Source organism: Neltuma alba, unplaced genomic scaffold (assembly GCF_004799145.2).
Source record: "Neltuma alba isolate B1F8T4 unplaced genomic scaffold, ASM479914v2 tig00011620_pilon, whole genome shotgun sequence".
NCBI lineage: Eukaryota > Viridiplantae > Streptophyta > Magnoliopsida > Fabales > Fabaceae > Neltuma > Neltuma alba.
The window spans coordinates 41,778-56,882 of NW_021636271.1; the positions used below are offsets into that span (position 1 = coordinate 41,778).

At 35.5% G+C, this 15,105-nt stretch overlaps 2 protein-coding genes across 2 annotated transcripts; one reads left to right on the forward strand and one right to left on the reverse strand.

Annotated features, from left to right (window-relative positions):
* Positions 1-5,320: 5,320 nt before the first annotated feature.
* LOC114715932 (two-component response regulator ARR2-like) lies at positions 5,321-9,418 on the forward strand. The gene is made up of 6 exons (XM_028900851.1): positions 5,321-5,717; positions 6,236-6,388; positions 6,484-6,864; positions 7,275-7,351; positions 7,455-8,651; positions 8,757-9,418. Exons 1-6 carry the CDS (start codon positions 5,543-5,545, stop codon positions 8,826-8,828), a joined length of 2,055 nt encoding a protein of 684 aa, XP_028756684.1. The 5' UTR covers positions 5,321-5,542; the 3' UTR covers positions 8,829-9,418.
* Positions 9,419-11,171: 1,753 nt separating this feature from the next.
* On the reverse strand, positions 11,172-13,824 carry LOC114715933 (COBRA-like protein 7). The gene is made up of 2 exons (XM_028900852.1): positions 13,223-13,824; positions 11,172-12,744 (listed from the first exon to the last, which is right to left on the reverse strand). The coding sequence occupies exons 1-2, from the start codon at positions 13,755-13,757 to the stop codon at positions 11,336-11,338; spliced, it is 1,944 nt and encodes a 647-aa protein (XP_028756685.1). The 5' UTR covers positions 13,758-13,824; the 3' UTR covers positions 11,172-11,335.
* Between the last annotated feature and the right edge of the window lie 1,281 nt (positions 13,825-15,105).

Here is a 15,105-nt window from a genome sequence, read left to right on the forward strand (position 1 = left end):
ATCAAGTTAGAATTTAAAGAATGAGTCGTACCTGAGTTAAAAATATAAAAACTCAATTATAGCAAGGCAGATTTTTTTAGATACACAAAAAGATTGACTTTTTTCCCTTAAGAAAATGACAAAAATAACATCTCCAACTCAAGAGCTCATAATTCCATCAAAACCTACTACATTGTCCTTGTCCGCAATATTAATTACCAATTTAAATCTAATGTTTTGTAATCGCAACACTTCAAGAGCATGGCAATTTTGTTTCCGGTCAAAAGCACAAGACAGATGACGAGTGTTTATGTATGAAATTAATTAGTATTTAATTAATGGAAAAGTGCATAGAATAATTAATTAATTGATTAATTAATTAATGGGGGCGCGTGAAAATTTGGATAGCAGTGCACGCACAAATATTCCTTTAGCCTTAAAAGCATATAAGTGATCTGCTTCACTGTTCTCAGGAAAAAGCAAACCCAAAAAGCCACAAAAACAAACTACAAAACCCCCCATTTATTATTATATTATAACAAATTAATTAATATAAAACCACGATACGATAAAGTGTTCTCAGAGATTTAAATCTGTTCAAATTATTCTTCAAACCTCAGTAAGCTTACTCTGCTTAACTCCAACTGTACTGAAGTGGACTCACACTGCCCATGTCTTTGATGCTTTTTAAGTTTTCATTTTATAATAAATATGAATTAATTTAATTGATTCTGAATGTTCTGGTCTTATGATCTTGATGTTTCAGGTTAAATCACAAAACAGTTCGCTGCTTTTTAACCGTTTGTTTTTAACGGCAACTCTAGAGAATGTGGCTGTATTGTGTTGTGCCGTGCCGCGTGTCTTCTGTTTCTTATTTAAGATCTAAAAATATTTTCTGGCAACAATAAAAATTAACCTTTGTTGAGGAGTCAGGTAAAAAAGCATTTCTCCCATCTTTAATGCGAAAGTGGGTAGATTAAAAAAATTAAGTAAATTACTCAATTATAATAAATATGATATATTTTTCTCAAAATATTATATATCTATTAGTTTACAAGTTAAATAAATTAATTTTAAAAATTGATAAATACAAAAAAATAAAATAAATTAAGTTTTTATATTTAAAATAAAAATCAGCTTTTTGACTAGTTTCTATATTTAGAACCAACGGAATAATTTTTAGCTTAAAAGATTTTTTTTTTTTCGCGATAATTTGTGTGTGACATATTCTCACTCATCAACTCATCGGAAGACCAAAAAGGGTCCTCTAACCGAATATACTTTGCAGAATGCTTCTGCTTTTTGGCCATTCGCTCTTCTTCCCTTCACTGCTTTTCTTGCAGTAGAAAAACACTCTCACTTTATTTTATTTTATTTTATTTTATTTTTTGTTTGCGTGACTTTGTCATCCAAGGAATTACTCGCCACGCTTCCCCCTTATCTTTTTGCGTCTATTTTATTGCAGCCTTTAGTTCTCTATTTTATTATTCTATTACTTTTTAGAAGTTAACGTCATGTTCATGAGGAATATGGAATATTCATTCCCTACCAACTTTACTAATTTTTTGTTGTTTTTTAAAACCTCATTTTATTTCAAATTTCAATTTTTAATACCATATCATCTTCTTAATATAAAAATAGTTAGAAATTGTATTTAACCTAAATATTAGACGGTAATTCACTTAGCTTTTAAAATTTATAATTCATCTTTTAAGGTATCCTTATTAATTATATGTATTAAAGAGTTTCTATCTGGACAATCATGATTAAAAGAATATTTTAAGAAATTCAAATTTTATTTGCTACAAATAATTAAATCAACAAATTATTTTAATTTATTTAAATTAGTTAAGTAATAGTTTTTATATTAAGCACTGAAATATAGTATATTCTTTTACGTTATATCAGTCAATATCTTTGAAATTCATGCAGGGGCGACTGCCTTAGATTAGAAGTCATAGTTCATTTTTCAAAAAACTTAAGTGATAAATGAACGGTGCTGGATAACTTGGATTTGGTTTCGATAAATAAATCTTTAAGCTATTAAAATGTTATTTTATAAAAACATCGCAAAAATCGCAAACCGAAAGAGTTTGACCTCTTGAACATGAAGCATACCACTTAATCACTTGACAGAATAATTTTTTTAGCTGCATATAACGTATTTTTAATTATATAAAAATATGTTGTGATCCTGTGGATAATTAGGAGTGGAGGTAGTATAATTAATCTTTTAATCAGATATTTTTGAGAGAGATGAAGCACCATGTCTCAATCTAAATTAACTAACACTGACTTGAAAAATACGTAAGCATGGCCATTTCATTTATTTTATTTTATTTAAAATAAAAGAATAATATAGTAAATTAATGATGGGGGGAGGGGAGTGGAAAATGACGGAGCGATATAAGCCGAGGGGACCTTATCCAAGAAAAGAGGTGACAGTCAACACGTGGCAGGAGAGGGTAAAGTATAGATAAGCAGCCAATGAAAGGTCAGAAAAATGAAAAATGATAATAATAATAATAATAATAATGAATGAGTCAGAATGCACAGACGGATGCACCAGTGGGGCGTACGTAGAGAGGGGGAGAGAGAGAGTTTACTGCTAAAAAACTAAAAAGGAGGGAAGAGGATTAGCGTGGAAATGGCTACAAGATGAAAAGCAGAGCCTGCGGTGTTGATAAAGTTTTAGAAGAAAACACCCACTTTTATAACACCGTTCTTTGGAATTTGAATATCCGTTGCACTCTCTCTTTCCTTTTGCTATTATTGAGTCTATTTATAATACCCTTCCTATACTTAATATAAATATAGAGTAATTATTAAGTTTATTTTAGTTTTAAATATAAGATCTATTTTTATATTAATTAATTTTTTAAAAATTATTCCTATAAATACTCTTTCAACCATAATCAAGTAAAAAAAAAAGAGATAGGATATTAAAGAAGATGATTATGATGTTTTAAGAAAAACATGTTATATTTCTTATAATTAACTAACTTACGAAATAAGAAGTAGGTAGGTAAAATTTTTTTTAATTTAACTGATATGAAACGTGTTTATAAATTATTCTAACCATTAATCCAAACAGAGTCATTATTATTTTGTGTGTTTGAGAAAAAAGAAAAATACAGAAAAGCAGGAGAGAAAATTAAAAAAGGTGAGAAAATTAGTATTGTGAGCACAAATTAGGAGGGTATGGCCACTCTTGAACCATCAAAGTGGAAATCAAAACCACCCTCCACATTTTCAAGTGCTTGCTTCTATCCCTACGCTTGCTTCCACCTCACATTATACTACTCTTGTGCCCGTCTTCATCTCCCCATTTCCTCCCTAATTCAATTTATAAACAGAAGTAGTGACCTCCCTTTTAAGAGTACTATTAAATAATCCCAAGAGAGGCTGATATTTTTGTGAGTCCTAAAACATCAATTTGAGAGCCACCTTAATTGAATATTTAGAAGAGTAATAAAAAAAAAAGGGAGTGAGATGTCAAATCAAATCACAAAACTAAAGAATAGAAGCAGGGGGGTTGATATTGTTGGTGAGGGGTGATTGGGAGAAGGAATGGGATAGTTGGGAAATGTCAAAAAAAGAGGAGAGGGATTTGGGTGGCATGAGATTACATGAAGTGAAAAGGAAGGTGCATCCAATTAAGTACTTAACTGTCTTTGTTAGGTCAAATCCATGAACTGCCTTTTCTTCATCTCCTATTGGACACTGACCCAAACCAACACACTCTCCCTCCTCTCTCCTATTTTCCCTTTATTTACCCTTATTTTCCCTATTTTTTTAATAACTCTAGTTGTTGCTGATTCAATTATTGTAATATGATAAGTTATTATCATTGATATTTACCAATCTGCTGACACTTGTTACTGCAAAAGCAAAAAATTATGTGAAATTCGCGGTTACTTTCTTAATCGTCATTTGATAAGTTAAACCTGTTATTTATAAACCTGTCGTTGTTATTTTATATTGTAAAATTTAAATTAAGAATATCTAAGTAATTTTACTAGAAAATTTAATTTCGAACTAGTTCTTAAGACTTTACAGTGGTCAGGTCATTTTTAGTATCGAATTGGTATTTGCATATGTAAGAGTATTTTCGTATCTCTCTAAAAATGCTGATAATTACGGAGAGGAGCACAAGTTAAGCAAATAAAAAAAGAATTAAAATTTCTGCTTTATTATTGGATCAAAATGGTGATATGTTAATGGACATAGTCGACTAATCTTGCAATTATCATGTTTCTACATTCATGATTCATCCCCCATTTTCTTGTTTGTTTTTGGCCAAATCTTCGTCCCACTTTTTGTCTCCTACATGATTAGTCCGCCGTATTTGATGATATAAATATATGTGTATTCTTATAAAATTCTTGGGTATTCCAGTATTTAATTAATATATCAATTCTATTATTTTCCCCAAATATAGTAAGCAAAAATTAACGCTCCTAATCAAGGGCCATTTTGAGGTCAAATACATTAATGACTGTCCATGTAAGCATCCACTAATTCATAGTAGCTTATTAATAATGACCATTTGTTGCTATGCGTTCAACCTGCAATTAACTTTTTGAAGTTAAATTTGCCTACATGCCTTTTCGCTATTTAATTAATTGTTAATTAATTAAAACAAAGAGAAATAAGCCATGTGGGTCCGTAATTAAAGTTGAATTGCACAAAAATACGTCCTGCTCTTTAAATGATCCAAACACTAGAAAGAAACAAATTTCAAATACGAATAATCATTTAAAGGCAATTAATTTGACAGAATCAGAAGTAATAAATTTGGATATTTGAAATTAAATTCAATTGTTTCATTTTATAAAAGCAGTGACTCAGAAAAAAAGCAGTGATGATAATGATAAATGAAACCAGAGCTGACAACAGCAACAATATCTTGCAGTCTTACGGCGATATAAATTTGGATAACTGTCGGTGTAAATTAAATTCTTAATATAATAATAATTCCATTAAAATTCAATTTGAATAAAAATCATGCAGTAATAATTAATAAAGTTAATTATATGCAATGCGTGTTGAAGTATTTGCACAAAACAGCCTATTTTTTGATTTTTTCTGAGTGAAAAAAAATCATTATTCCATCAGAGTATGAGCTGGATCCACTCTTTAAGGAGTGACTCAACTTTGAATATAATATTCAAAATAATTTAATACTACTAGTAATTAATTTTTTTAGAAAAAGGATAAATAGTTGGGAAATTCCGCGGGTGACAAGGACAAGGCAGGGGAGGGCTTAATAATCTTTTTGTTATTTTATTTTTTATTATAAATATAAATTTTCACAAATTATAAATCCTCTTTCGCTGGGAAAATCGAATTCCCTTTTTCCTATTTCTTCTTCTGCGATTCCTGCTTGCTTCTTCTCAGTGTATGTTCGTTGAATTTGGAACTGGGACTCGCTGTCTTCATAGCTTCCCCACTTCCACGCTGAATTCAACTATGTGAAATCACTTATCAGTGTTGTTCCTTTTTGCTCTGTTGATTTTTTTTCCGCGTTTGTTGTCCTGCTTCTATTTGGATCTTTGAAAGGATGAATCTGAGCAACGGCAAGGGATCTATGTCAACGGTTAGCTCTAGTGCGGTTTCCAAGTCCGGTGACATCGTCTCTGACCAGTTTCCGGCGGGTCTCCGGGTACTGGTGGTGGATGATGATCCCACGTGCCTCATGATACTTGAGAAGATGCTTCGTACTTGCCTCTACGAAGGTGCTCGACAGATTTCTTGTTCGGTTAAGATTTACTTCTTCGTTTTTCTGTTTCCTTTTTTGGCTCTTTGATTTTGTTTTGCCGATTCCATTGCTGAATTTATTAGAAAAAGAAGAACAGCGACTAATTTAAGTTTTGCCCAACGTTCTTATGCGAAAAGATGCTTGCTGGTGATCTTTTCTTGCGTGTTGTTTCCGATTTTTAGCTTCAATCTGTTTCTTGAAAGAGAGTGACACCACCCCGATTCTTTAATTTCAGATTCTTGTAACCATCTTTCCGTTGAAGCTGGATTTTTTTGAAGCTTCTGGCTTTGTTTTCTTTTGTTTCGTGTTCTATTTCGCTGCATCTTGGGATGTCAGATTTATGTGTTTCTGGCGGGCTTTCTGAATTTTGGATGACTAACATATACCGGATTTGTGTATTTATTTGCTTCGTTTATTATTATTATTATTATTTTTTTTCCGAAATGGTTGTGTTTTGAGAAGTAAGATTGTGTTTTCTTTTTGAGCCCATTTCAGTTACGAAATGCACTCGAGCAGAAATTGCGCTGTCACTTCTGAGAGAGAACAAAAATGGGTTCGACATTGTTATAAGCGATGTACATATGCCAGACATGGATGGCTTCAAACTCTTAGAACACATTGGGTTAGAGATGGACCTTCCCGTTATTAGTAAGTATCTGGTTGGATCAGATTAGATCCAGGAATTGAATACATTGATATTGACTCGGCTACTCACATTAACCTGTTGTGTATGATGTTTGCAGTGATGTCTGCAGATGATGCAAAGAGTGTTGTTATGAAAGGTGTGACTCACGGTGCTTGTGATTACCTTATAAAACCTGTGCGTATCGAGGCTCTAAAGAATATATGGCAGCATGTGATTCGTAAGAAAAAGAATGAATGGAAGGATTTGGAGCAGTCAGGCAGTGCAGAAGAAGGAGATCAGAAACTAAAGCCACCTGATGAGGCGGATTACTCATCCTCTGCAAACGAAGGCAATTGGAGAAACGCAAAGAAGAGGAGGGATGAGGATGAAGAAGCAGAGGAGAGGGATGACTCCTCCACGTTAAAGAAGCCTAGAGTTGTCTGGTCAGTTGAGCTCCACCAACAGTTTGTGGCTGCTGTGAATCAGCTAGGAATTGATAGTATGTATTCTTCACCTACGTCCTTGAATGAATTTGTTCACGCTCTTACATCTTTCTTACCTTTCCTGGTAAACCAATCTGTCATTTCAAATTAATGCCTCTGTATTTCTGGTGCATAATCCTTGGGCTCTACATGTCTATTGCTGAATTTTTACAAAAGAATCATGACTTGAGAAACTGTGAAAAAACTTGGCGCCAATGTTTTTACCACTTGAGTTGTGGGTATTCGATGGCAATATGTTGCATCATCTCCCTATGCTTTTTAGCTCCCCTACTGATAATTAGATCAGTCTTTAAAATTTATTGGTCAATATCTCTACATAACTAAGATTCTAGTTTAGCGTTGAAGATTTATTGAAAAAACATACACATGCACACTCTTACGCCTTCAAATTTGCTTAAATATGCAGAGGCGGTTCCTAAAAAAATTCTGGAATTGATGAATGTCCCTGGGCTCACCAGAGAAAATGTTGCTAGCCACCTCCAGGTATGGTATTTTTTATCCCCGTATAAAGGAATTGAGGGTTTAATTTCTGATCACTACACCATTTCTAAGAGCTAACTGTTTCCTTGTCTTGTTTTGGCTACAGAAATATCGCTTGTATCTACGAAGGCTGAGTGGCGTTTCTCAACATCAGGGTAACCTGAATAACTCTTTCATCAGTTCACAGGACGCAACTTTTGGGGCAATTTCTTCACTCAATGGAACGGATCTTCAAACTCTTGCTGCTGCAGGACAGCTTCCACCTCAAAGTCTGGCAACACTTCAAGCGGCAGGACTAGGTAGATCAACTGCAAAAACTGGTATGCCCATGCCCCTTGTTGACCAAAGGAACCTTTTCAGTTTTGAGAACCCAAGATTTAGATTCGGAGAAGGACAACAGCAATTTGGGAGCAGTAGCAAACCAATGAACTTACTCCACGGTATCCCTACCAACATGGAGCCGAAGCAGCTTGCTTCTTTACACCAATCTACTCAATCCCTAGGGGGCTTGAATATGCGAGTCAATACTTCTCCTTCCCAGAGCAACCCCTTATTAATGCAGATGTCTCAATCACAACCAAGAGGTCATATACTCAATGAACATAATGTGTCTCATGTTCCCAGGCTTCCAACATCTATGGGGCAGTCTTCAGTAGCAAATGGGTCTCCTAGTAGTGTTTTGGGAAGAAATGGTATTTCTGATAATAGCAGAGGAGTTTCATATAATTCAGTTCCTCAAACCTCTTCGATGTTGAACTTTCCCATGAACCAACCCACAGAAATGCCTGCAAGTAGTTTTCCTCTTGGAAGCACTCCAGATATTTCAAATATCACATCAAAAGGAGTTTACCAGGATGGAGTAGCTTCGGGAATGAAAGGATCTTCTGGACTTGTTCCAAGTTATGATATCTTTAATGAACTGCACCAGCATAAGTCCCATGAATGGGAGGCTCAAAACATGGGCCAGAGCCAGACATATGATGCCTCTCAGCATGCAAATCCCTTACAAGGCAACATTGATGTCTCACCATCAGTTCTAGTCCATCAAGGTTTCTCTTCCAGCCAACAGATTGGACATAATAGAGGTGCTACATCAGTTGGAAAAGCCATGTTCTCCCTAAGGGAAAACATGGAGTCAAGTAACTTCCAGAATATTGGTCAACATCAGGGTTTCCAAAATGCGCTTCTTACTGACAATTCTGTAAGGGTTAAGGCTGAAAGAATTCCTGATGCTAACTCTCAGACTAACCTCTTCCCTGAGCACTATGGGCAGGAGGATCTCATGAGTGCACTTCTGAAACAGGTTGGTTGACATGGTTCTTGCCAGCCTCTTCTAATCACTTTTAGTTGATATGCTTCAATGCATTTTTTATTATACATGTATAAAAGGTCATCTGTATTTTTGCAGCAAGAAGGCATTGGATCAGCCGAGAATGAGTTTGATTTTGATGGATATTCCATGGACAACATCCCTGTCTAGAGCAGATGCTGCCAGTTCTCTTTCAGATTGCAGCTGCCAATGTAAATAGTTTATGTTACATATGGATTTCATCACTCTGCAATGAGCTAGTTCGGATCCGGGTTTAGATTGTCCAAGGAACAGAATCTGGTTGATGTCACAAATTCAAAATTATGGGAGTAGCATACTATCAGGGTTTAGTCTCCATGCTCAGAATCATTTGTTGTTGAGATGCATCAACTAAATGTATGCAAAAGGCATACATATGCAATTTTTGACTGGTTGTGATAGGAAAATTCCTAGCAAGATTCTAATTTTAGGTTGTTCATGGATATATGTTGGGTTAGGCCTGGGATTGCAAAATGGTTCAAAACACATGCAGACTCGTAGAAGCAGTTCTAACATGAATAACAATCTATGTTGATCTTGCCCCTTTGTTTCGCTCTCTACTTTATATTTCCTTCAATTGAAGCAAATGAATGCTGGAAGAATGTAAATATTCCATTTGGTTGTTCCAAGACATTCGGCCTGGCTATTCTTTCAAGACTGTCTCTGTACCTTAGATACTGCTTTTGATTGATTTAGCTTTTGGTGATTTGCTTTTTCCATAATTATGATCCCATGCAGTGCATGTACTTGAGCATGATTAGATACATATCTGGTCAAGAGATCTATGGTCGCCGCCATGCAAGATAGTATTGATTATGGGGCTGCCTATGTGATGCACTCATTTTCTCAATTTTCTCTTTCCCATTCTACAAGGGACTTAGCTCTTCGAGAGATTTATATTATATGTGTCTGTTTATACTCTATTGTTTTTTTTTTAATTTATCTTTTTAGAAGTGAACAAGTGTATGTCTTTGCAGCTGTTATTCTGTTATTTGGTTTTCATGCAGTGCGTTGGAGGGATGTTGGAGGTTGGGGAATATATTCTGTCTTTTTGGTCGGAATATTCTCGTGGCTACCTTCAACGTAAGAATATATAGAATTATAGATAATGGGATTTGATAAAGATTTTGTCAAAGGCATTTGCACTTTAGTAGTGGGTCAAGCGTCACGAAGCACGTGAACAAAAAGAGGGCCTGTCCTTGGTTTTGATGCCCCTTGAATTATTAATCAAACTTAAAAATTGAGCTCCTTTTCCATGCAACGCTCTTTTTTTCATTTTTTGGTTTCGATTTATACAGAGTATCTAGACTCTCCACTTCCACTCGTCATGCTGTCAGTTACTTGTCAATTTAATTGGATAAACTATATTTTAATTCTTGGTTGATAAAACTACGTTTGAATTATGCATATAATACCGGATGTTATTTAGTTGATGCTAAATTAACTGAACTAAAGCGGGAATGCTAATCGTTATTGAGTCCCACATATCACTAGCAGGATTATTGTTCTCAGCCCTGACCAGTGCTGATTTTCGGCCTAATAAAATTCGGAATGAGTAAATTCTAGCAGGCCAATCAAACAAATTCTGTGTCTATCACTAATTAAATTCTCAAAAATAAAAAAAAGACTGATTTCGCTCTCACGAGCATATTTCTGAATGCGAAAAGGGTAATCATTTTCGTTTGATTTCAGAACTTAGGAACTTTGAAAAGCCGACTACCCATGTTTCACCTCGTCTCTGTTCTTTTTTTTTTTTTTTTTTTAACAAACCCATTTTTTGGGCCAAATTTTAACATTAAATATCATGTTCCCTTACTCAAATACTTTTCTAATTATCATTATTGTTGTTGTTTTTGTTATTGGAGACAAATCCAATTAAACACATGTACCCTATACACAGGTTCCAACCTGTGACCTTCCACACCAAGAAAAAGATTGAGGAGCACTAATAGGTGTCGCTACGACAACATGCCATTGACACTTGAATCTTTTACCACGTAATCCAATTACTACTGTTTGGTTACTATTTAGACATTTTTTATGAAATAAACAGCTATTGCCTAAAGTTATCAAGACAACAGGGGAAAAAAAGAACTAATAATTTCAATGAAAAATTTGCAATTAAATTCAAATACTTCACATTGTCATCTTAAGTGTAAGGCCATTATATCTCCTTTCAAAAGAACTAAAGCATCCCCAGTAAAAGCAACATAACAACAATAGAGGTGCATCCCACTAAATCACTACTTCCTTCTCCAAATCAACTTTCAATATCAAGTTTCATGGTAACCAACATCAACATGTTAACTTTACAACTACCTTTGACTACAAATAGAATCGGTTATTAAAGTGTTTACATGTAAATCTGGCCAATCGTCAAATCCGTACTAGTTAGAGAACAGTATTAAAATGGTATTAATCACTACAAACGAATCAAGATGAGAGAGAGAATGAAAACCACAATTGAACTGTAAAAGACAGGAAGAAAAGAATATAACTTCTATCGTGTGTCCAACAGAATTCTACAATCTTCCGAAGTGTATACATATAATCACTCTGGAAAGAATCGTTCTAACTGAAATGAATAAGATATACAGGATGAATGTTACAATAACAGGAGGAAGAGATGAACTTCGCCATTAAAACTGCATCAAGACGATGAACAATAGTAGTGATAGTGTTAAGAACAAGGACAACTCTTTCTTGAAACCACTGCTTGGAAATACAGAGGGAAGAGAGCATTCTTCCCCATTGAAGAAGACCTTAGTGGGAAACCCATCTCCACCAACCACGTTGATTCCAGGAGTACTTTTCTTTGTAAATGAGATCACTGACTGTTGTTTTCCAGGAACCCTAGGATCTTTCTCAGGGTCATCTCCATCTGTTTCTGCCAGAAGATAGTTGTTGCCTGAAGGACCTTGCATCATTATAGTGTTATTCAGTCCCTCCAAGGCACTTGCATTGAAAGAGTACATCTTCTCAAAACCTGGAGCTGCTTTGTTCATTTCCACTGCAGTAAACCAATCTTCAAAGGCAGTCTCACCCCAGTTGAACAGTGAGACCCTTGCAGTCCAACCTTTAGAGTAATCTGTGAGCACATGCCAGTTGATGGTCACTCCACAGTTATCACCACAGGGCATTGGGTTTGGCACTGTGAAATGCTTTATGTTAGCCCAAGAAGCAGCCATGGCACTACGATTCTCGAATGGAACAAGAAGTGCCTGGGCTGGAAGCAACATTGCCGGTGTATTTTTACTACAAGTTCTTCCTGTGTTGCCTGTACATCCACACGCACACGTCTTGCAAGGAATGACAGATTCATTGTAATAAGCAGAAAATGAAACACAGCATTTTCTTGCTGGCCCATTGTCCTTTGTTATATTGCACACAACCTGCCAGCTAGCAATTGCAGATTTGTTTGAAGGTAAGCCTGTAGGATCTGGGTTTTCGCTCGGACTCACGTGAATTGGAGGTCCGCATTTGTAGTCAGGGTTGAGTGTGCCACTTATCTTCCAGTTCTGTGGTGGAGTGAGCACTGAGCGGTTAAGGTCTGGTGGCATTTTGTAGACTTGCATTTGGAACCTTGAAGATGACTTACTTGGGTCCATTGATGGAGGCAAGATAGTCCCATTCCGGCAACAAAAAGGGATTTTTCCGAGGTCCGAATCATTGAACTTTGTGGGAGGGAGATCAATTATCGTTGGACTTTTTTCACAACTCAACACATTGGAAAAGTCAAGCTCTTGATAGTGTCCACCTTGTGCACCAAAGATACACTCAGAAGAGTCAACCACAGAAGGATAAGCACCTTTCATTGCATAGATAAATTCTTGCCTCATCCAGTCCCAGCTTAATCTCCAGTTATCAAGACGTCCAAGGGGATTATGGTTTGAGATTGTAACCTCAGCCCAGTAATTGGATTCATAGGTACCGGTCACATCATACATAATTGAAAGATCACCACTCTGGCGAGGTAGAAATTCTTGTTCTGTGGTGATGCTTGTTTTGAAATTGGAATCTCTGGTGCAACAGACATGAGTCTCATTCCCTGAAAGCCAAACCATTGATCCTTAACACTCAGTCCGTAGCCTAAAGCATTCTCAAATCACAACTTTGCAATCACAGATGATTAACTCTACAATTCTACAATATAAGCTAAAATGCCACAGAATTAACCATTTACAGTTCAACGTTATGAGACAAATTTGTGGAACTGTAAGTCCTGCATTTAGTTAAGGCACCATATGAATGCTATGATACAAAGAAAAGACATGTAGTTCCTCTACGTGTCAAACAAAGAAAGGCTAAAGCTCCGATTTTGAAGGATTGATCTTTCATCGCTACAATCCAATTTTGGAAACAGTGAATACTATACTATTCTTTTCAAGACAGAATGGTCTTAGCTCTAAAAGACAAAAAGAGATATAGAACGATTTTCACCTGAAGTCAGATGAGGAAGCAAATTATATGTCCAAAGAACTTCGAAAAGAAGCATTGCATATATGAGACGCAAAAATAGAAGGTACCTCGGCCAGTGGACTTGGGACAAACAAATCCGTCATTGGCGAGAGTGATGTTCGACGGCAGCGGCACCGCCGGCGGCACAACACCATACTGTGTCCCCACTAAATTGATCTGAACCTGCATCTGTGTCAAGTCCCCAGCAGTCTCAGCCGCCGTCTTGAGGTCGGTCGTAGGGAACCCTGCAAGAACAGTACCGTTGCCGACGTTGGCAGGTAAGCTAGCGCCGTCGGCAAGCACCGCGTTTGATGCAGAGACCAAATACTCGTCGTGCTGAAACCCCACAAAAACCTTCCATGACTTAAGTTCGTCGAGACCATTGTTGAGCACAGTGAGAGTAGACTCAAACCGATGCGGCTGATTGTTGGAATCGGAGACGTTGGGAGGCAGCTGTCTTCCACCGTTGTAGACGTAGGACAAGAATATTCCGTTGCAGGAATCGGCGGACTGAGCCAGAGAAATGGACGGCGTTAGGCCGAAGAAGATGATAAAGACGGCGACTTTGAAGACGAGGCAGCGGACCCGGAAGGGTGAAGCCATGGTTAGCAGGGGTTTGAAATTCGAAATTTGAAGAAGAAGAGAGAAGCTACGGTGGTGAGGAATGAGACGATGAAGTAGCAATTAATGTCAATTTGTATGGTTTTAGTATTTTGCTGAGGGGTCGTCTTTTGATTTTGAGTGATTCAAAATGGCGTCCCCTGAAACGTTCCATGGGATTGCATGAAATGAAAGAGTCATCTTCGACAGGCAACAGCTCTCTAGTCTCTTACCTGCTTTAATTTGAATTGGTCAACGTCCAAAGCCGGAGCTTTTGAGTCTTGGCCTTGTTTTTGTACTTGTGCTTTGTCCCTTTCAAATTTCAATTGCCATTTTGCCAATGACGTTGAGAACAGACTAAATAATTTAATATTAATTTTTAAATTCAGTCTTCTTTGGTAATTGTTTTATATTTCCTATATGAAGTTGTCAATTTTAAGCATTGTAATCTAGGAGAAAACGTTCCGGTCAAAAAGAAAAAATCTAGGAGAAAACTTAACTGCTTATTAGCCATATCTACTCAAGATGTTTGCTTTTAATCAAATCAAGGTATGCACTGCAAATTATATTTTATATTTAGGATATTTTAAGCTCGATTGATTAATATCAACACTTTAAAATTTATTTTGTTGATTTAATGGAGTAAAAATAATATATACATATGTATGTGTATGGCCAAGTACAAAAATCTTTCTCTTATAATTTAGGGATAGTAGTTCTCATATTTAAATAGAGTGATCAAAATCCAACCAACGAAGTTTTTTCAATAGAAGGCCAACAAACGTTAATCTAGTGGAATCTGATACAATAAAGACATTTGAATAAGTTACGTTTAATAAATTCAAATTCAAATTACTTAGAGTTCGATATGAATATGATATTTGAAGCAAGAAAGAGAGTTAAATGTGATATTTCCTCCGGTTCTATATATAAGCTACAGGTTTAAAAAGAAGTGTGATATATTGTATAAGTTTTAATTTGAGTTTGTTTTAATATTTAATGTATTTTTTTTCTAATGTTGCTCTTAATTATTTCTCTCTTATTCTATTTTTTTATACATTTTCTTTTATTCTTTTTCTCATTTATTATAAGGATGTATTTAAAAGTAAAAATCTATATCTAATCCATTTATTGTTTTTAACTAATTTTAAATAATTATTTATCATTCATGAATTAGTTATTTAAATATCATAACAAGAATCGGATGAGTATTTGATAGCAGACTGATGAGACTTTTTTCACTGAATCCAACTTCTATGAGTAAATTTAGTCTCGTTTTTTTTTTTTTAAATTTAGCCAATGTGGGTTAAGTGTTGCACAAAATCTTAAGAATGTGTCACTTATGATTTAT

Excerpts from the sequence above, each read along its gene's own strand:
- LOC114715932 (XM_028900851.1), top strand. The coding sequence starts at position 5,543 with ATGAATCTGAGCAACGGCAAGGGATCTATGTCAACGGTTAGCTCTAGT. Across the intron at positions 5,718-6,235 it reads TCGTACTTGCCTCTACGAAG|TTACGAAATGCACTCGAGCA; the intron begins GTGCTCGACAGA and ends AGCCCATTTCAG. Across the intron at positions 8,652-8,756 it reads TGAGTGCACTTCTGAAACAG|CAAGAAGGCATTGGATCAGC; the intron begins GTTGGTTGACAT and ends GTATTTTTGCAG.
- LOC114715933 (XM_028900852.1), bottom strand. The coding sequence starts at position 13,757 with ATGGCTTCACCCTTCCGGGTCCGCTGCCTCGTCTTCAAAGTCGCCGTC. Across the intron at positions 12,745-13,222 it reads TCCCAAGTCCACTGGCCGAG|GGAATGAGACTCATGTCTGT; the intron begins GTACCTTCTATT and ends TTTGGCTTTCAG.